Source organism: Mustelus asterias, unplaced genomic scaffold (assembly GCF_964213995.1).
Source record: "Mustelus asterias unplaced genomic scaffold, sMusAst1.hap1.1 HAP1_SCAFFOLD_764, whole genome shotgun sequence".
In the NCBI taxonomy this organism is placed as follows: Eukaryota; Metazoa; Chordata; class Chondrichthyes; order Carcharhiniformes; family Triakidae; genus Mustelus; species Mustelus asterias.
In genome coordinates, this window is record NW_027590712.1 from 112,844 (window position 1) to 137,549 (window position 24,706).

Genomic DNA, 24,706 nt, shown 5'->3' on the forward strand with positions numbered 1-24,706 from the left:
CACCTGGGCTCACACACACACTGAACTCACTCTTAAAGGAGTGTTCCTTCACACCCAGGCTCACACACACTGAACTCACTATTAAAGGAATGTTCCAACACACCCGGGCTCACACACACTGAAATCACTATTAAAGGAGTGTTCCTTCACACCCGGGCTCACACACTGAAATCACAATTAAAGGAGTGTTCCTTCACACCCGGGCTCACACACACTGAAATCACTATTAAAGGAGTGTTCCTTCACACCCGGGCTCACACACTGAAATCACTATTAAAGGAGTGTTCATTCACACCCAGGCTCACACACACTGAAATCACTATTAAAGGAGTGTTCCTTCACACCCGGGCTCACACACACTGAAATCACTATTAAAGGAGTGTTCATTCACACCCAGGCTCACACACACTGAACTCACTATTAAAGGAGTGTTCCTTCACACCCGGGCTCACACACACTGAAATCACAATTAAAGGAGTGTTCCTTCACACCCGGGCTCACACTCACTGAAATCACTATTAAAGGAGTGTTCCTTCACACCCGGGCTCACACACACTGACCTCACTATAAAAGGAGTGTTCCTTCACACCCGGGCTCACACACACTGAAATCACTTTAAAGGGGTGTTCCATCACACCTGGGCTCACACACACTGAAGTCACTGTTAAAGGAGTGTTCATTCACACCCAGACTCACACACACTGAAATCACTATTAAAGGGGTGTTCTTTCACACCCGGGCTCACACACACTGAAATCACTGTTAAAGGAGTGTTCCTTCACACCCGGGCTCACACACACTGAAATCACTATTAAAGGAGTGTTCCTTCACACCCGGGTTCACACACACTGAAATCACTATTAAAGGAGTGTTCCTTCACACCCAGGCTCACACACACTGAAATCACAATAAAGGGGTGTTCCTTCACTCCCGAGTTCACACACACTGAAATCACTATTAAAGGAGTGTTCCTTCACTCCCGGGCTCACAAACACTGAAATCACTGTTAAAGGAGTGTTCCTTCACACCCAGGCTCACACACACTGAAATCACTATTAAAGGAGTGTTCCTTCACACCCGGTCTCACACACACTGAAATCACTATTAAAGGAGTGTTCCTTCACACCCAGGCTCACACACACTGAACTCACTATTCAAGGAATGTTCCTTCACACCCGGGCTCACACACACACTGAAATCACTATTAAAGGAGTGTTCCTTCACACCCAGGCTCACACACACTGAAATCACGATTAAAGGAATGTTCCTTCACACCCAGTCTCACACACACAGAAATCACTATTAAAGGAGTATTCCATCAGACCCGGGCTCACACACACTGAAATCACTATTAAAGGAGTGTTCCTTCACACCCGGGTTCACACACACTGAAATCACGATTAAAGGAGTGTTCCTTCACACCCAGGCTCACACACACTGAAATCACTATTAAAGGGGTGTTCCTTCAGTCCCGGGCTCACACACACTGAAATCACTATTAAAGGAGTGTTCCTTCACACCCGGGCTCACACACACTGAAATCACTGTTAAACGATTGTTCCTTCACACCCGGACTCACACACACTGAAATCACTATTAAAGGAGTGTTCCTTCACACCCGGGCTCACACACACTGAAATCACTATTAAAGGAGTGTTTCCTCACACCCAGGCTCACACACACTGAAATCACTATTAAAGGAGTGTTCCTTCACATCCGGGCTCACACACACTGAAATCACTATGAAAGGAGTGTTCCTTCACACCCGGGCTCACACACACTGAAATCACTGTTAAAGGAGTGTTCCTTCACACCCGGGCTCACACACACTGAAATCAGTATTAAAGGAGTGTTCCTTCACACCTGGGCTCACACACACACTGAACTCACTCTTAAAGGAGTGTTCCTTCACACCCAGGCTCACACACACTGAACTCACTATTAAAGGAATGTTCCAACACACCCGGGCTCACACACACTGAAATCACTATTAAAGGAGTGTTCCTTCACACCCGGGCTCACACACTGAAATCACAATTAAAGGAGTGTTCCTTCACACCCGGGCTCACACACACTGAAATCACTATTAAAGGAGTGTTCCTTCACACCCGGGCTCACACACTGAAATCACTATTAAAGGAGTGTTCATTCACACCCAGGCTCACACACACTGAAATCACTATTAAAGGAGTGTTCCTTCACACCCGGGCTCACACACACTGAAATCACTATTAAAGGAGTGTTCATTCACACCCAGGCTCACACACACTGAACTCACTATTAAAGGAGTGTTCCTTCACACCCGGGCTCACACACACTGAAATCACAATTAAAGGAGTGTTCCTTCACACCCGGGCTCACACTCACTGAAATCACTATTAAAGGAGTGTTCCTTCACACCCGGGCTCACACACACTGACCTCACTATAAAAGGAGTGTTCCTTCACACCCGGGCTCACACACACTGAAATCACTTTAAAGGGGTGTTCCATCACACCTGGGCTCACACACACTGAAGTCACTGTTAAAGGAGTGTTCATTCACACCCAGACTCACACACACTGAAATCACTATTAAAGGGGTGTTCTTTCACACCCGGGCTCACACACACTGAAATCACTGTTAAAGGAGTGTTCCTTCACACCCGGGCTCACACACACTGAAATCACTATTAAAGGAGTGTTCCTTCACACCCGGGTTCACACACACTGAAATCACTATTAAAGGAGTGTTCCTTCACACCCAGGCTCACACACACTGAAATCACAATAAAGGGGTGTTCCTTCACTCCCGAGTTCACACACACTGAAATCACTATTAAAGGAGTGTTCCTTCACTCCCGGGCTCACAAACACTGAAATCACTGTTAAAGGAGTGTTCCTTCACACCCAGGCTCACACACACTGAAATCACTATTAAAGGAGTGTTCCTTCACACCCGGTCTCACACACACTGAAATCACTATTAAAGGAGTGTTCCTTCACACCCAGGCTCACACACACTGAACTCACTATTCAAGGAATGTTCCTTCACACCCGGGCTCACACACACACTGAAATCACTATTAAAGGAGTGTTCCTTCACACCCAGGCTCACACACACTGAAATCACGATTAAAGGAATGTTCCTTCACACCCAGTCTCACACACACAGAAATCACTATTAAAGGAGTATTCCATCAGACCCGGGCTCACACACACTGAAATCACTATTAAAGGAGTGTTCCTTCACACCCGAGCTCACACACTGAAATCACTATTAACGGAGTGTTCCTTCACACCCGGGCTCACACACACTGAAATCACTATTAAAGGAGTATTCCTTCACACCCGGGCTCACACACACTGAACTCACTATTCAAGGAATGTTCCTTCACACCCGGGCTCACACACACACTGAAATCACTATTAAAGGAGTGTTCCTTCACACCCAGGCTCACACACACTGAAATCACGATTAAAGGAATGTTCCTTCACACCCAGTCTCACACACACTGAAATCACTATTAAAGGAGTGTTCCTTCAGTCCCGGGCTCACACACACTACAATCACTATTAAAAGAGTGTTCCTTCACACCCGGGCTCACACACACTGAAATCACTATAAAAGGAGTGTTCCTCACACCCGGGCTCACACACACTGAAATCACCATTAAAGGAGTGTTCCTTCACACCCGGGCTCACACACACTGAAATCACTATTAAAGGAGTGTTCCTTCACACCCGGGCTCATACACACTGAAATCACTGTTAAAGGAGTGTTCCTTCACACCCAGGCTCACACACACTGAAATCACTATTAAAGGAGTGTTCCTTCACACCCGGGCTCACACACAATGAAATCACTATTAAAGGAGTGTTCCTTCACACCCGGTCTCACACACACTGAAATCACTATTAAAGGAGTGTTCCTTCACACCCGGGCTCATACACACTGAAATCACTATTAAAGGAGTGTTCCTTCACACCCGGGCTCACACACACTGAAATCACTATTAAAGGAGTGTTCCTTTACACCCGGGCTCACACACACTGAAATCCCTATGAAAGGAGTGTTCCTTCACACCTGGGCTCACACACACACTGAACTCACTATTAAAGGAGTGTTCCTTCACACCCGGGCTCACACACACTGAAATCACTATTAAAGGAGTGTTCCTTCACACCCGGTCTCACACACACTGAAATCACTATTAAAGTAGTGTTCCTTCACACCCGGGCTCACACACACTGAAATCACTATTAAAGGAGTGTTCCTTCACACCCAGGCTCACACACACCGAACTCACTATTAAAGGAGTGTTCCTTCACACCCATGCTCACACACACTGAACTCACTATTAAAGGAATGTTCCTTCACACCCGGGCTCACACACACTGAAATCACTATTAAAGGAGTGTTCCTTCACACCCAGGCTCACACATTCCGAACTCACTATTTAAGGAGTGTTCCTTCACACCCATGCTCACACACACTGAACTCACTATTAAAGGAGTGTTCCTTCACACCTGGGCTCACACACACAGAAATCACTATTAAAGGAGTGTTCCTTCACACCTATGCTCACACACACTGAACTCACTATTAAAGGAGTGTTCCTTCACACCCGGGCTCACACACTGAAATCACTATGAAAGGAGTTTTCATTCACACCCAGGCTCACACACACTGAAATCACTTTAAAGGGGTGTTCCTTCACACCCAGGCTCACACACACTGAAATCACTATTAAAGGAGTGTTCCTTCACACCCGGGCTCACACACACTGACATCACTGTTAAAGGAGTGTTCATTCACACTCAGGCTCACACACACTGAAATCACTATTAAAGGGGTGTTCCTTCACACCCGGGCTCACACACACTGAAATCACTATTAAAGGGGTGTTCCTTCACTCCCGGGCTCACACACACTGAAATCACTATTAAAGGAGTGTTCCTTCACACCTGGTCTCACACACTGAAATCACTATTAAAGGAGTGTTCCGTCACACCCGGGTTCTCACACACTGAAATCACTATTAAAGGAGGGTTCCTTCACACCCGGGCTCACACACACTGAAATCACTATTAAAGGAGTGTTCCTTCACACCCAGGCTCACACACACACAAATCACTATTAAAGGAGTGTTCATTCACACCCAGGCTCACACACACTGAACTCATATTAAAGGAGTGTTCCTTCACACCCAGGCTCACACACACTGAAATCACTTTAAAGGGGTGTTCCTTCACACCCGGGCTCACACACACTGAAATCACTGTTAAAGGAGTGTTCCTTCACTCCCGGGCTCACACACACTGAAACCACTATTAAAGGAGAGTTCCTTCACTCCCGGGCTCACACACACTGAAATCACTATTAAAGGAGTGTTCCTTCACACCCGGGCTCACACACACACTGAAATCACTATTAAAGGAGTGTTCCTTCACACCCGGTCTCACACACACCGAAATCACTATTAAAGGAGTGTCCCTTCACACCCGGGCTCTCACACACTGAAATCACTGTTAAAGGAGTGTTCCTTCACACCCGGGCTCACACACACACTGAAATCACTATTAAAGGAGTGTTCCTTCACACCCGGTCTCACACACACCGAAATCACTATTAAAGGAGTGTCCCTTCACACCCGGTCTCACACACACCGAAATCACTATTAAAGGAGTGTCCCTTCACACCTGGTCTCACACACACTGAAATCACTATTAAAGGAGTGTTCCTTCACACCCGGGCTCACCGACACTGAAATCACTATAAAAGGAGTGTTCCTTCACACCCGGGCTCACACACACTGAAATCACTATAAAAGGAGTGTTCCTTCACACCCGGGCTCACACACACTGAAATCACTATTAAAGGAGTGTTCCGTCACACCCGGGCTCACACACACTGAAATCACTATTAAAGGAGTGTTCCTTCACACCCGGGCTCACACACACTGAAATCACTATGAAAGGAGTGTTCCTTCACACCCGGGCTCACACACACTGAAATCACTGTTAAAGGAGTGTTCCTTCACACCCAGGCTCACACACACACAAATCACTATTAAAGAAGTGTTCCTTCACACCCGGGCTCACACACACTGAAATCACTATGAAAGGAGTGTTCATTCACACCCGGGTTCACACACACTGAAATCACAATTAAAGGAGTGTTCCTTCACACCAGGGCGCACACACACACTGAAATCACTATTAAAGGAGTGTTCCTTCACACCCAGTCTCACACACACTGAAATCACTATTAAAGGAGTGTTCCTTCACACCCAGGCTCACACACACTGAAATCACTATTAAAGGAGTGTTCCTTCACACCCAGGCTCACACACACTGAACTCACTATTCAAGGAATGTTCCTTCACACCCGGGCTCACACACATACTGAAATCACTATTAAAGGAGTGTACCTTCACACCCGGGCTCTCACACACTGAAATCACTATTAAAGGAGTGTTCCTTCACACCCGAGCTCACACACACTGAAATCACTATTAAAGGAATGTTCCTTCACACCCGGGCTCACACACACTGAAATCACTGATAAAGGGGTGTTCCTTCACACCCAGGCTCTCACACACTGAAATCACTCTTAGAGGAATGTTCCTTCACACCCGGGCACACACACACTGAAATCACTGATAAAGGGGTGTTCCTTCACACCCAGGCTCTCACACACTGAAATCACTATTAAAGGAGTGTTCCTTCACATCCGGGCTCACACACTGAAATCACGATTAAAGGAGTGTTCCTTCACACCCGGGCTCACACACTGAAATCACTATTAAAGGAGTTTTCCTTCACACCCGGGCTCCCACACACTGAAATCACTATTAAAGGAATGTTCCTTCACACCCGGGCTCACACACACTGAAATCACTATTAAAGGAGTGTTCCTTCACACCCAGGCTCACACACACTGAAATCACTATTAAAGGAGTGTTCCTTCACACCTGGGCTCACACACTGAAATCACTATTAAAGGAGTGTTCATTCACACCCAGGCTCACACACACTGAAATCACTATTAAAGGAGTGTTCATTCACACCCAGGCTCACACACACTGAAATCACTATTAAAGGAGTGTTCCTTCACACCCGGGCTCACACACACACTGAAATCACTATTAAAGGAGTGTTCCTTCACACCTGGGCTCACACACACTGAAATCACTATTAAAGGAGTGTTCCTTCACACCCGTGCTCACACACACTGAAATCACTATTAAAGGAGTGTTCCTTCACACCCGGACTCACACACACTGAAATCACTGTTAAAGGAGTGTTCCTTCACACCCGGGCTCACACACACTGAAATCACTATTAAAGGGGTGTTCCTTCACAGCCGGGCTCACACACGCTGAAATCACAATTAAAGGAGTGTTCCTTCACACCCGGACTCACACACACTGAAATCACTGTTAAAGGAGAGTTCATTCACACCCAGGCTCACACACACTGAAATCACTATTGAAGGGGTGTTCATTCACACCCGGACTCACACACACTGAAATCACTGTTAAAGGAGTGTTCCTTCACTCCCGAGCTCACACACGCTGAAATCACTATTAAAGGAGTGTTCCTTCATACCCGGGCTCACACACACTGAAATCACTGTTAAAGGAGTGTTCCTTCACACCTGGGCTCACACACACACTGAACTCACTATTAAAGGAGTGTTCCTTCACACCCGGTCTCACACACACTGAAATCACTATTAAAGGAGTGTTCCTTCACACCCAGGCTCACACACACTGAAATCACTATTAAAGGAGTGTTCCTTCAGACCCGAGCTCACACACACTGAAATCACTATTAAAGGAGTGTTCCTTCACACCCGGGCTCACACACACTGAAATCACTATTAAAGGAGTGTTCCTTCACACCCAGGCTCACACACACTGAACTCACTATTAAAGGAATGTTCCATCACACCCGGGCTCACACACTGAAATTACTATTAAAGGAGTGTTCATTCACACCCAGGCTCACACACACTGAAATCACGATTAAAGGAGTGTTCCTTCACACCCGGGCTCACACACACTGAAATCACTATTAAAGGAGTGTTCCTTCACACCCAGGCTCACACACACTGAACTCACTATTAAAGGAATGTTCCTTCACACCCGGGCTCACACACACACTGAAATCACTATTAAAGGAGTGTACCTTCACACCCGGGCTCACACACACTGAAATCACTATTAAAGGAGTGTTCCTTCACACCCGGTCTCACACACACTGAAATCACTATTAAAGGAGTGTTCCTTCACACCCAGGCTCACACACACTGAAATCACTATTAAAGGAGTGTTCCTTCAGACCCGAGCTCACACACACTGAAATCACAATTGAAGGAGTGTTCCTTCACACCCGGGCTCACACACACTGAAATCACTATTAAAGGAGTGTTCCTTCACACCCAGGCTCACACACACTGAAATCACTATTAAAGGAGTGTTCCTTCAGACCCGAGCTCACACACACTGAAATCACAATTGAAGGAGTGTTCCATCACACCCGGGCTCACACACACTGAAATCACTATTAAAGGAGTGTTCCTTCACACCCAGGCTCACACACACTGAAATCACTATTAAAGGAGTGTTCCTTCACACCCGGGCTCACACACACTGAAATCACTATTAAAGGAGTGTTCCTTCACACCCGGGCTCACACACACTGAAATCACTATTAAAGGAGTGTTCCTTCACACACAGGCTCACACACACCAAACTCACAATTAAAGGAGTGTTCCTTCACACCCAGGCTCACACACACTGAACTCACGATTAAAGGAGTGTTCCTTCACACCCAGGCTCACACACACTGAAATCACTATTAAAGGAGTGTTCCTTCACACCCGGGCTCACACACACTGAAATCACTATTAAAGGAGTGTTCCTTCACACCCGGGTTCTCACACACTGAAATCACTATTAAAGGAGTGTTCCTTCACACCCAGGCTCACACACACTGAAATCACTATGAAAGGGGTGTTCCTTCACTCCCGGGCTCACACACACTGAAATCACTATTAAAGGAGTGTTCCTTCACACCTGGGCTCACACACACACTGAACTCACTATTAACGGAGTGTTCCTTCACACCCGGTCTCACACACACTGAAATCACTATTAAAGGAGTGTTCCTTCACACCCGGGCTCACACACACTGAAATCACTATTAAAGGAGTGTTCCTTCACACCCAGGCTCACACACACTGAAATCACTATTAAAGGAGTGTTCCTTCACACCCAGGCTCACACACACTGAACTCACTATTAAAGGAATGTTCCTTCACACCCGGGCTCACACACACACTGAAATCACTATTAAAGGAGTGTACCTTCACACCCGGGCACTCACACACTGAAATCACTATTAAAGGAGTGTTCCTTCACACCCGAGCTCACACACACTGAAATCACTATTAAAGGAATGTTCTTTCACACCCGGGCTCACACACACTGAAATCACTGATAAAGGGGTGTTCCTTCACACCCAGGCTCTCACACACTGAAATCACTATTAAAGGAATGTTCCTTCACACCCGGGCTCACACACAATGATATCACTGATAAAGGGGTGTTCCTTCACACCCAGGCTCTCACACACTGAAATCACTATTAAAGGAGTGTTCCTTCACATCCGGGCTCACACACTGAAATCACTATTAAAGGAGTGTTCCTTCACACCCGGGCTCACACACTGAAATCACTATTAAAGGAGTTTTCCTTCACACCCGGGCTCCCACACACTGAAATCACTATTAAAGGAATGTTCCTTCACACCCGGGCTCACACACACTGAAATCACGATTAAAGGAGTGTTCCTTCACACCCAGGCTCACACACATTGAAATCACTATTAAAGGAGTGTTCCTTCACACCTGGGCTCACACACTGAAATCACTATTAAAGGAGTGTTCATTCACACCCAGGCTCACACACACTGAAATCACTATTAAAGGAGTGTTCATTCACACCCAGGCTCACACACACTGAAATCACTATTAAAGGAGTGTTCCTTCACACCCGGGCTCACACACACACTGAAATCACGATTAAAGGAGTGTTCCTTCACACGTGGGCTCACACACACTGAAATCACTATTAAAGGAGTGTTCATTCACACCCGGGCTCACACACACTGAAATCACTATTAAAGGAGTGTTCATTCACAGCCAGGCTCACACACATTGAAATCACTATTAAAGGAGTGTTCCTTCACACCTGGGCTCACACACTGAAATCACTATTAAAGGAGTGTTCATTCACACCCAGGCTCACACACACTGAAATCACTATTAAAGGAGTGTTCATTCACACCCAGGCTCACACACACTGAAATCACTATTAAAGGAGTGTTCCTTCACACCCGGGCTCACACACACACTGAAATCACGATTAAAGGAGTGTTCCTTCACACCCGGGCTCACACACACTGAAATTACTATTAAAGGAGTGTTCCTTCACACCCGGGCTCACACACACTGAAATCACTATTAAAGGAGTGTTCCTTGACACCCGGGCTCACACACACTAAAATCACTGTTAAAGGAGTGTTCCTTCACTCCCGGGCTCACACACACTGAAATCACGATTAAAGGGGTGTTCCTTCACACCCGTGCTCACACACACTGAAATCACTATTAAAGGAGTGTTCCTTCACACCCGGACTCACACACACTGAAATCACTGTTAAAGGAGTGTTCCATCACACCCGGGCTCACACACACTGAAATCACTATTATAAGAGTGTTCCTTCACACCCGGGCTCACACACGCTGAAATCACTATTAAAGGAGTGTTCCTTCACACCCGGACTCACACACACTGAAATCACTGTTAAAGGAGAGTTCATTCACACCCAGGCTCACACACTGAAATCACTATTAAAGGAGTGTTCATTCACACACAGGCTCACACACACTGAAATCACGATTAAAGGAGTGTTCCTTCACACCCGGGCTCACACACACTGAAATCACTATTAAAGGAGTGTTCATTCACACCCAGGCTCACACACACTGAAATCACTGTTAAAGGAGTGTTCCTTCACACCCGGGTTCTCACACACTGAAATCACTATTAAAGGAGTGTTCCTTCACACCCAGGCTCACACACACTGAAATCACTATTAAAGGGGTGTTCCTTCACTCCCGGGCTCACACACACTGAAATCACTATTAAAGGAGTGTTCCTTCACACCTGGGCTCACACACACACTGAACTCACTATTAACGGAGTGTTCCTTCACACCCGGTCTCACACACACTGAAATCACTATTAAAGGAGTGTTCCTTCACACCCGGGCTCACACACACTGAAATCACTATTAAAGGAGTGTTCCTTCACACCTGGGCTCACACACACACTGAACTCACTATTAAAGGAGTGTTCCTTCACACCCGGGCTCACACACACTGGAATCACAGTTAAAGGAGTGTTCCTTCACACCCGGGCTCACACACACTGAAATCACTATTAAAGGAGTGTTCCTTCACACCTGGGCTCACACACACACTGAACTCACTATTAAAGGAGTGTTCCTTCACACCCGGGCTCACACACACTGAAATCACTGTTAAAGGAGTGTTCCTTCACACCCGGACTCACACACACTGAAATCACTGTTAAACGAGTGTTCCTTCACACCCGGGCTCACACACACTGAAATCACTATTAAAGGAGTGTTCCTTCACACCTGGGCTCACACACACACTGAACTCACTATTAAAGGAGTGTTCCTTCACACCCGGTCTCACACACACTGAAATCACTATTAAAGGAGTGTTCCTTCACACCTGGGCTCACACACTGAAATCACTATTAAAGGAGTGTTCATTCACACCCAGGCTCACACACACTGAAATCACTATTAAAGGAGTGTTCATTCACACCCAGGCTCACACACACTGAAATCACTATTAAAGGAGTGTTCCTTCACACACAGGCTCACACACACCGAACTCACAATTAAAGGAGTGTTCCTTCACACCCAGGCTCACACACACTGAACTCACTATTAAAGGAATGTTCCTTCACACCCGGGCTCACGCACACTGAACTCACTATTAAAGGAATGTTCCTTCACACCCGGGCTCACACACACCGAACTCACAATTAAAGGAGTGTTCCTTCACACCCAGGCTCACACACACTGAACTCACTATTAAAGGAATGTTCCTTCACACCCGGGCTCACGCACACTGAACTCACTATTAAAGGAATGTTCCTTCACACCCGGTCTCACACACACTGAAATCACTATTAAAGGAATGTTCCTTCACACCCAGTCTCACACACTGAAATCACTATTAAAGGAGTGTTCCTCACACCCGGGCTCACACACACTGAAATCACGATTAAAGGAGTGTTTCCTCACACCCGGGCTCACACACACTGAAATCACTATTAAAGGAGTGTTCCTTCACACCCGGGCTCACACATACTGAAATCACTATTAAAGGAGTGTTCCTTCACACCCGGGCTCACACACACTGAAATCACTATTAAAGGAGTGTTCCTTCACACCTGGGCTCACACACACTGAAATCACTATTAAAGGAGTGTTCCTTCACCCCGAGGCTCACACACACTGAAATCACTATTAACGGAGTGTTCCTTCACACCCGGGCTCACACACACTGAAATCACTATTAAAGGAGTGTTCCTTCACACCCGGGCTCACACACACTGAAATCACTATTAAAGGAGTGTTCCTTCACACCCGGGCTCACACACACTGAAATCACTATTAAAGGAGTGTTCCTTCACACCCGGGCTCACACACACTGAAATCACTATTAAAGGAGTGTTTCCTCACACCCGGGCTCACACACACTGAAATCACTATTAAAGGAGTGTTCCTTCACACCCGGGCTCACACACACTGAAATCACTATTAAAGGAGTGTTTCCTCACACCCGGCTCACACACACACTGAAATCACTATTAAAGGAGTGTTCCTTCACACCCGGGCTCACACACACTGAAATCACTATTAAAGGAGTGTTCCTTCACACCCGGGCTCACACACACTGAAATCACTATTAAAGGAGTGTTTCCTCACACCCGGGCTCACACACACTGAAATCACTATTAAAGGAGTGTTCCTTCACACCCGGGCTCACACACACTGAAATCACTATTAAAGGAGTGTTCCTTCACACCCGGGCTCACACACACTGAAATCACTATTAAAGGAGTGTTTCCTCACACCCGGGCTCACACACACAGAAATCACTATTAAAGGAGTGTTCCTTCACACCCGGGCTCACACACACTGAAATCACTATTAAAGGAATGTTCCTTCACACCCGGGCTCACACACACTGAAATCACTATTAAAGGAGTGTTTCCTCACACCCGGGCTCACACACACAGAAATCACTATTAAAGGAGTGCTCCTTCACACCCGGGCTCACACACACTGAAATCACTATTAAAGGAATGTTCCTTCACACCCGGGCTCACACACACTGAAATCACTATTAAAGGAGTGTTCCTTCACACCCGGGCTCACAGACACTGAAATCACTATTAAAGGAGTGTTCCTTCACACCCGGGCTCACACACACTGAAATCACTATTAAAGGAGTGTTTCCTCACACCCGGGCTCACACACACTGAAATCACTATTAAAGGAGTGTTCCTTCACACCCGGGCTCACACACACTGAAATCACTATTAAAGGAGTGTTCCTTCACACCCGGGCTCACACACACTGAAATCACTATTAAAGGAGTGTTCCTTCACACCCGGGCTCACACACACTGAAATCACTATTAAAGGAGTGTTTCCTCACACCCGGCCTCACACACACTGAAATCACTATTAAAGGAGTGTTCCTTCACACCCGGGCTCACACACACTGAAATCACTATTAAAGGAGTGTTTCCTCACACCCGGGCTCACACACACTGAAATCACTATTAAAGGAGTGTTCCTTCACACCCGGGCTCACACACACTGAAATCACTATTAAAGGAGTGTTCCTTCACACCCGGGCTCACACACACTGAAATCACTATTAAAGGAGTGTTTCCTCACACCCGGGCTCACACACACTGAAATCACTATTAAAGGAGTGTTCCTTCACACCCGGGCTCACACACACTGAAATCACTATTAAAGGAGTGTTCCTTCACACCCGGGCTCACACACACTGAAATCACGATTAAAGGAGTGTTTCCTCACACCCGGGCTCACACACACAGAAATCACTATTAAAGGAGTGTTCCTTCACACCCGGGCTCACACACACTGAAATCACTATTAAAGGAATGTTCCTTCACACCCGGGCTCACACACACTGAAATCACTATTAAAGGAGTGTTCCTTCACACCCGGGCTCACAGACACTGAAATCACTATTAAAGGAGTGTTCCTTCACACCCGGGCTCACACACACTGAAATCACTATTAAAGGAGTGTTTCCTCACACCCGGGCTCACACACACTGAAATCACTATTAAAGGAGTGTTCCTCACACCCGGGCTCACACACACTGAAATCACTATTAAAGGAGGGTTCCTTCACACCCGGGCTCACACACACTGAAATCACTATTAAAGGAGTGTTTCCTCACACCCGGGCTCACACACACTGAAATCACTATTAAAGGAGTGTTCCTTCACACCCGGGCTCACACACACTGAAATCACTATTAAAGGAGTGTTTCCTCACACCCGGGCTCACACACACTGAAATCACTATTAAAGGAGTGTTCCTTCACACCCGGGCTCACACACACTGAAATCACTATTAAAGGAGTGTTCCTTCACACCCGGGCTCACACACACTGAAATCACGATTAAAGGAGTGTTTCCTCACACCCGGGCTCACACACACAGAAATCACTATTAAAGGAGTGTTCCTTCACACCCGGGCTCACACACACTGAAATCACTATTAAAGGAATGTTCCTTCACACCCGGGCTCACACACACTGAAATCACTATTAAAGGAGTGTTCCTTCACACCCGGGCTCACACACACTGAAATCACAATTAAAGGAGGGTTCCTTCACACCCGGGCTCACACACACTGAAATCACTATTAAAGGAGTGTTTCCTCACACCCGGGCTCACACACACTGAAATCACTATTAAAGGAGTGTTTCTTCACACCCGGGCTCACACACACTGAAATCACTATTAAAGGAATGTTCCTTCACACCCGGGCTCACACACACTGAACTCACTAACCTCCCAATGAGCTAATCCTGTTGTCACGGTGAAGGCTGATGGGAATGTCAAGATTTCTGCTCCTGCTTCAGTCAGTACAAGTGAAATTTCAGGAAAACGAAGGTCATAACAAATCGCAAGACCAAGCTGAGTGGGCAGAAGATGGACAGGTACAGCACGGGGTTAGATACAGAGTAAACCCCGTCTACACTGTCCCCATCAAACACAACCAGGACAGGTACAGCACGGGGTTAGATACAGAGTAAACCCCGTCTACACTGTCCCCATCAAACACTCCCAGGACAGGTACAGCACGGGGTAAGATACAGAGTAAATCTCCCTCTACACTGTCCCCATCAAACACTCCCAGGACAGGTACAGCACGGGGTTCGATACAGAGTAAACCCCGTCAACACTGTCCCCATCAAACACTCCCAGGACAGGTACAGCACGGGGTTAGATACAGAGTAAATCTCCCTCTACACTGTCCCCACCAAACACTCCCAGGACAGGTACAGCACGGGGTTCGATACAGAGTAAACCCCGTCTACACTGTCCCCATCAAACTCTCCCAGGACAGGTACAGCACGGGGTTAGATACAGAGTAAATCTCCCTCTACACTGTCCCCACCAAACACTCCCAGGACAGGTACAGCACGGGGTTAGATACAGAGGAAATCTCCCTCTACACTGTCCCCACCAAACACTCCCAGGACAGGTACAGCACGGGGTTAGATACAGAGTAAATCTCCCTCTACACTGTCCCCATCAAACACTCCCAGGACAGGTACAGCACGGGGTGAGATACAGAGTAAAGCTCCCTCTACACTGTCCCCATCAAACACTCCCAGGACAGGTACAGCACAGGGTTAGATACAGAGTAAACCCCCTCTACACTGTCCCCATCAAACACACCCAGGACAGGTACAGCATGGGGTTAGATACAGAGTAAAACTCCCTCTACACTGTCCCCATCAAACACTCCCAGGACAGGTACAGCACGGGGTTAGATACAGAGTAAACCTCCCTCTCCACTGTCCCCATCAAACACTCCCAGGACAGATACAGACGGGGTTAGATACAGAGTAAAGCTCCCTCTCCACTGTCCCCATCAAACACTGCCAGGACAGGTACAGCACGGGGTTAGATACAGAGTAAAGCTCCCTCTACACTGTCCCCATCAAACACTCCCAGGACAGGTACAGCACGGGGTTAGATACAGAGTAAACCTCCCTCTACACTGTCCCCATCAAACACTCCCAGGACAGGTACAGCACGGGGTTAGATACAGAGTAAATCTCCCTCTACACTGTCCCCATCAAACACTCCCAGGACAGGTACAGCATGGGGTTAGATACAGAGTAAAGCTCCCTCTACACTGTCCCCATCAAACACTCCCAGGACAGGTCCAGCATGGGGTTAGATACAGAGTAAAGCTCCCTTTACACTTTCCCATCAAACTCTCCCAGGATAGGTACACACGGGGTTAGATACAGAGTAAATCTCCCTCTACAATGTCCCCATCAAACACTCCCAGGACAGGTACAGCACGGGGTTAGATACAGAGTAAAGCTCCCTCTACACTGTCCCCATCAAACACTCGCAGGACAGGTACAGCACAGGGTTAGATACAGAGTAAACCCCCTCTACACTGTCCCCATCAAACACTTCCAGGACAGGTACAGCACGGGGTTAGATACAGAGTAAAGCTCCCTCTACACTTTCCCATCAAACACTCCCAGGACAGGTACAGCACGGGGTTCGATACAGAGTAAACCTCCCTCTACAGTGTCCCCATCAAACACTCCCAGGACAGGTACCGCACGGGGTTAAATACAGAGTAAACCTCCCTCTACACTGTCCCCATCAAACACACCCAGGACAGGTACAGTATGGGGTTAGATACAGAGTAAACCCCCTCTACACTGTCCCCATCAAACACACCCAGGACAGGTACAGCATGGGGTTAGATACAGAGTAAAACTCCCTCTACACTGTCCCCATCAAACACACCCAGGACAGGTACAGCATGGGGTTAGATACAGAGTAAACCCCGTCTACACTGTCCCCATCAAACTCTCCCAGGACAGGTACAGCACGGGGTTAGATACAGAGTAAATCTCCCTCTACACTGTCCCCACCAAACACTCCCAGGACAGGTACAGCACGGGGTTAGATACAGAGTAAATCTCCCTCTACACTGTCCCCATCAAACACTCCCAGGACAGGTACAGCACGGGGTTAGATACAGAGTAAATCTCCCTCTACACTGTCCCCACCAAACACTCCCAGGACAGGTACAGCACGGGGTTCGATACAGAGTAAATCTCCCTCTACACTGTCCCCATCAAACACTCCTAGGACAGGTACAGCACGGGGTGAGATACAGAGTAAAGCTCCCTCTACACTGTCCCCATCAAACACTCCCAGGACAGGTACAGCACGGGGTTAGATACAGAGTAAACCTCCCTCTACACTGTCCCCATCAAACACTCCCAGGACAGATACAGACGGGGTTAGATACAGAGTAAAGCTCCCTCTCCACTGTCCCCATCAAACACTCCCAGGACAGGTACAGCACGGGGTTCGATACAGAGTAAAGCTCCCTCTACACTGTCCCCATCAAACACTCCCAGGACAGGTACAGCACGGGGTTAGATACAGAGTAAACCTCCCTCTACACTGTCCCCATCAAACACTCCCAGGACAGGTACAGCACGGGGTTAGATACAGAGTAAATCTCCCTCTACACTGTCCCCATCAAACACTCCCAGGACAGGTACAGCATGGGGTTAGATACAGAGTAAACCTCCCTCTACAGTGTCCCCATCAAACACTCCCAGGACAGGTCCAGCATGGGGTTAGATACAGAGTAAAGCTCCCTTTACACTTTCCCATCAAACTCTCCCAGGATAGGTACACACGGGGTTAGATACAGAGTAAATCTCCCTCTACAATGTCCCCATCAAACACTCCCAGGACAGGTACAGCACGGGGTTAGATCCAGAGTAAAGCTCCCTCTACACTGTCCCCATCAAACACTCGCAGGACAGGTACAGCACAGGGTTAGATACAGAGTAAACCCCCTCTACACTGTCCCCATCAAACACTTCCAGGACAGGTACAGCACGGGGTTAGATACAGAGTAAAGCTCCCTCTACACTTTCCCATCAAACACTCCCAGGACAGGTACAGCACGGGGTTCGATACAGAGTAAACCTCCCTCTACAGTGTCCCCATCAAACACTCCCAGGACAGGTACAGCACGGGGTTAAATACAGAGGAAACCTCCCTCTACACTGTCCCCATCAAACACACCCAGGACAGGTACAGTATGGGGTTAGATACAGAGTAAACCCCCTCTACACTGTCCCCATCAAACACACCCAGGACAGGTACAGCATGGGGTTAGATACAGAGTAAAACTCCCTCTACACTGTCCCCATCAAACACACCCAGGACAGGTACAGCATTGGGTTAGATACAGAGTAAACCTCCCTCTCCACTGTCCCCATCAAACACTCCCAGGACAGATACAGCATGGGGTTCGATACAGAGTAAACCCCCTCTACACTGTCCCCATCAAACACTCCCAGCACAGGTACAGCACGGCGTTAGATACAGAGTAAAGCTCCCTCTACACTGTCCCCATCAAACACTCCCAGGACAGGTACAGCACGGGGTTAGATACAGAGTAAACCTCCCTCTACACTGTCCCCATCAAACACTCCCAGGACAGATACAGCACGGGGTTAGATACAGAGTGAAGCTCCCTCTACACTGTCCCCATCAAACACTCCCAGGACAGGTACAGCACAGGGTTAGATACAGAGTAAAGCTCCCTCTCCACTGTCCCCATCAAACACTCCCAGGACAGGTACAGCACGGGGTGAGATACAGAGTAAACTCCCTCTACACTGTCCCCATCAAACACTCCCAGGACAGGTACAGCACGGGGTTAGATACAGAGTAAAGCTCCCTCAACACTGTCCCCATCAAACACTCCCAGGACAGGTACAGCACGGGGTTAGATACAGAGTAAACCTCCCTCTACACTATCCGCCATCAACCACTCCCAGGACAGGGACAGCACGGGGTTTGATAAAGAGTAAAGCTCCCTCTACACTGTCCCCATCAGACACTCCCAGGATACGTACAGCACGGGGTTTGATACAGAGTAAACCCCTCTACACTGTCCCCATCAAACACTCCCAGGACAGGTACAGCACGGGGTTCGATACAGAGTAAACCCCCTCTACACTGTCCCCCATCAAACACTCCCAGGACAGGTACAGCACGGGGTTCGATACAGAGTAAAGCTCCCTCGACACTGTCCCCATCAAACACTTGCAGGACAGGTACAGCACGGGGTTAGATACAGAGTAAAGCTCCCTCTACACTTTCCCATCAAACACTCCCAGGAAAGGTACAGCACGGGGTTAGATACAGAGTAAACCTCCCTCTACACTGTCCCCATCAAACACTCCCAGGACAGGTACAGTATGGGGTTAGATACAGAGTAAACCCCCTCTACACTGTCCCCATCAAACACACCCAGGACAGGTACAGCATGGGGTTAGATACAGAGAAAAACTCCCTCTACACTGTCCCCATCAAACACACCCAGGACAGGTACAGCATGGGGTGAGATAAAGAGTAAACCCCCTCTACACTGTCCCCCATCAAACACTCCCAGGACAGGTACAACACGGGGTTAGATACAGAGTAAACCCCCTCCACACTGTCCCCCATCAAACACTCCCAGGAACGGTACAGCATAGGGTTAGATACAGAGTGAAGCTCCCTCTACACTGTCCCCATCAAGCAATCCCAGGACAGGTACAGCACGGGGTTAGATACAGAGTAAACCCCCTCTACACTGTCCCCATCAAACACTCCCAGGACAGGTACAGCACGGGGTTAGATACAGAGTTAATCTCCCTCTACACTGTCCTCATCAAACACTCCCAGGACAGGTACAGTATGGGGTGAGATACAGAGTAAACCCCCTCTACACTGTCCCCATCAAACACACCCAGGACAGGTACAGCATGGGGTTAGATACAGAGTAAACCCCCTCTACACTGTCCCCATCAAACACACCCAGGACAGGTACAGCATGGGGTTAGATACAGAGTAAAGCTCCCTCTACACTGTCCCCCATCAAACACTCCCAGGACAGGTACAACACGGGGTTAGATACAGAGTAAAACCCCTCTACACTGTCCCCCCATCAAACACTCCCAGGACAGGTACAGCATGGGGTTAGATACAGAGTGAAGCTCCCTCTACATTGTCCCCATCAAACAATCCCAGGACAGGTGCAGCACGGGGTTAGATACAGAGTAAACCCCCTCTACACTGTCCCCATCAAACACTCCCAGGACAGGTACAGCACGGGGTTAGATACAGAGTAAACCTCCCTCTGCACTATCCGCCATCAACCACTCCCAGGACAGGGACAGCACGGGGTTAGATAAAGAGTAAAGCTCCCTCTACACTGTCCCCATCAGACACTCCCAGGATACGTACAGCACGGGGTTAGATACAGAGTAAACCCCTCTACACTGTCCCCATCAAACACACCCAGGACAGGTACAGCACGGGGTGAGATACAGAGTAAACCCCCTCTACACTGTCCCCCATCAAACACTCCCAGGACAGGTACAGCACGGGGTTCGATACAGAGTAAAGCTCCCTCTACACTGTCCCCATCAAACACTTCCAGGACAGGTACAGCACGGGGTTAGATACAGAGTAAAGCTCCCTCTACACTTTCCCATCAAACACTCCCAGGACAGGTACAGCACGGGGTTAGATACAGAGTAAACCTCCCTCTACACTGTCCCCATCAAACACTCCCAGGACAGGTACAGTATGGGGTTAGATACAGAGTAAACCCCCTCTACACTGTCCCCATCAAACACTCCCAGGACAGGTACAGCATGGGGTTAGATACAGAGTAAAACTCCCTCTACACTGTCCCCATCAAACACACCCAGGACAGGTACAGCACGGGGTTAGATACAGAGTAATCTCCCTCTACACTGTCCCCATCAAACACACCCAGGACAGGTAAAGCATGGGGTTAGATACAGAGTAAAACTCCCTCTACACTGTCCCCATCAAACACACCCAGGACAGGTACAGCATGGGGTTAGATACAGAGTAAACCCCCTCTACACTGTCCCCCATCAAACACTCCCAGGACAGGTACAACACGGGGTTAGATACAGAGTAAAGCTCCCTCTACACTGTCCCCATCAAACACTCCAAGGACAGGTACAGCATGGGGTTAGATACAGAGTAAACCCCCTCTACACTGTCCCCCATCAAACACTCCCAGGACAGGTACAGCATGGGGTTAGATACAGAGTAAACCCCCTCTACACTGTCCCCCATCAAACACTCCCAGGACAGGTACAGCACGGGGTTAGATACAGAGTAAACTCCCTCTACACTGTCCCCATCAAACAATCCCAGGACAGGTACAGCACGGGGTTAGATACAGAGTAAACCCCCTCTACACTGTCCCCATCAAACACTTCCAGGACAGGTACAACACGGGGTTAGATACAGAGTTAATCTCCCTCTACACTGTCCCCATCAAACACTCCCAGGACAGGTACAGCACGGGGTTAGATACAGAGTAAACTCCCTCTACACTGTCCCCATCAAACACTCCCAGAACAGGTACAGTATGGGGTTAGATACAGAGTAAACCCCCTCTACACTGTCCCCATCAAACACTGCCAGGACAGGTACAGTATGGGGTTAGATACAGAGTAAACCTCCCTCTACACTGTCCCCCATCAAACACTCCCAGGACAGGTACAGCACGGGGTTAGATACAGAGTAAAGCTCCCTCTACACTGTCCCCATCAAACACACCCAGAACAGGTACAGCATGGGGTTAGATACAGAGTAAAACTCCCTCTACACTGTCCCCATCAAACACACCCAGGACAGGTACAGCATGGGGTTAGATACAGAGTAAACCCCCTCTACACTGTCCCCATCAAACACTCCCAGGACAGGTACAGCACGGGGTTAGATACAGAGTTAATCTCCCTCTACACTGTCCCCATCAAACACTCCCAGGAACGGTACAGCATGGGGTTAGATACAGAGTGAAGCTCCCTCTACACTGTCCCCATCAAGCAATCCCAGGACAGGTACAGCACGGGGTTAGATACAGAGTAAACCCCCTCTACACTGTCCCCATCAAACACTCCCAGGACAGGTACAGCACGGGGTTAGATACAGAGTTAATCTCCCTCTACACTGTCCCCATCAAACACTCCCAGGACAGGTACAGTATGGGGTGAGATACAGAGTAAACCCCCTCTACACTGTCCCCATCAAACACTCCCAGGACAGGTACAGCATGGGGTTAGATACAGAGTAAACCCCCTCTACACTGTCCCCCATCAAACACTCCCAGGACAGGTACAACACGGGGTTAGATACAGAGTAAACCCCCTCTACACTGTCCCCCCATCAAACACTCCCAGGACAGGTACAGCACGGGGTTAGATACAGAGTGAAGCTCCCTCTACACTGTCCTCATCAAACATTCCCAGGACAGGTACAGCACGGGGTTAGATACAGAGTAAACCCCCTCTACACTGTCCCCATCAAACACTCCCAGGACAGGTACAGCACGGGGTTCGATACAGAGTAAAGCTCCCTCAACACTGTCCCCATCAAACACTCCCAGGACAGGTACAGCACGGGGTTAGATGCAGAGTAAACCTCCCTCTGCACTATCCGCCATCAACCACTCCCAGGACAGGGACAGCACGGGGTTAGATAAAGAGTAAAGCTCCCTCTACACTGTCCCCATCAGACACTCCCAGGATACGTACAGCACGGTGTTAGATACAGAGTAAACCCCTCTACACTGTCCCCATCAAACACACCCAGGACAGGTACAGCACGGCGTTAGATACAGAGTAAACCCCCTCTACACTGTCCCCCATCAAACACTCCCAGGACAGGTACAGCACGGGGTTCGATACAGAGTAAAGCTCCCTCTACACTGTCCCCATCAAACACTTCCAGGACAGGTACAGCACGGGGTTAGATACAGAGTAAAGCTCCCTCTACACTTTCCCATCAAACACTCCCAGGACAGGTACAGCACGGGGTTAGATACAGAGTAAACCTCCCTCTACACTGTCCCCATCAAACACCCCCAGGACAGGTACAGTATGGGGTTAGATACAGAGTAAACCCCCTCTACACTGTCCCCATCAAACACTCCCAGGACAGGTACAGCATGGGGTTAGATACAGAGTAAAACTCCCTCTACACTGTCCCCATCAAACACACCCAGGACAGGTACAGCATGGGGTTAGATACAGAGTAAAACTCCCTCTACACTGTCCCCATCAAACACACCCAGGACAGGTACAACACGGGGTTAGATACAGAGTAAAGCTCCCTCTACACTGTCCCCCATCAAACACTCCCAGGACAGGTACAGCATGGGGTTAGATACAGAGTGAAGCTCCCTCTACACTGTCCCCATCAAACAATCCCAGGACAGGTACAGCACGGGGTTAGATACAGAGTAAACCCCCTCTACACTGTCCCCATCAAACTCTTCCAGGACAGGTACAGCACGGGGTTAGATACAGAGTTAATCTCCCTCTACACTGTCCCCATCAAACACTCCCAGGACAGGTACAGCACGGGGTTAGATACAGAGTAAACTCCCTCTACACTGTCCCCATCAAACACTCCCAGGACAGGTACAGTATGGGGTTAGATACAGAGTAAACCCCCTCTACACTGTCCCCATCAAACACTGCCAGGACAGGTACAGTATGGGGTTAGATACAGAGTAAAACTCCCTCTACACTGTCCCCCATCAAACACTCCCAGGACAGGTACAGCACGGGGTTAGATACAGAGTAAAGCTCCCTCTACACTGTCCCCATCAAACACACCCAGAACAGGTACAGCATGGGGTTAGATACAGAGTAAACCCCCTCTACACTGTCCCCCATCAAACACTCCCAGGACAGGTACATCACGGGGTTAGATACAGAGTAAACCCCCTCTACACTGTCCCCCCATCAAACACTCCCAGGACAGGTACAGCATGGGGTTAGATACAGAGTGAAGCTCCCTCTACACTGTCCCCATCAAACACTGCCAGGACAGGTACAGCACGGGGTTAGATACAGAGTAAAGCTCCCTCTACACTGTCCCCATCAAACACTCCCAGGACAGGTACAGCACGGTGTTAGATACAGAGTAAACCCCCTCTACACTGTCCCCATCAAACACTCCCAGGACAGGTACAGCACGGGGCTCGATACAGAGTAAACCTCCCTCTACACTATCCGCCATCAACCACTCCCAGGACAGGGACAGCACGGGGTTAGATAAAGAGTAAATCTCCCTCAACACTGTCCCCCATCAAACACTCCCAGGACAGGTACAGCACGGGGTTCGATACAGAGTAAACCTCCCTCTACACTATCCGCCATCAACCACT

At 48.3% G+C, this 24,706-nt stretch overlaps 1 protein-coding gene across 1 annotated transcript in view; it reads right to left on the reverse strand.

Moving 5' to 3' along the window:
- Window positions 1-24,706, reverse strand: part of LOC144487384 (deaminated glutathione amidase-like) — a 112,055-nt gene that overhangs the window by 82,351 nt on the left and 4,998 nt on the right. The window contains exon 3 of the mRNA XM_078205472.1: window positions 15,220-15,345. Within this exon, the coding sequence (XP_078061598.1) occupies window positions 15,220-15,345 (126 nt within the window). The remainder of the gene's footprint in view (window positions 1-15,219; window positions 15,346-24,706) is intronic.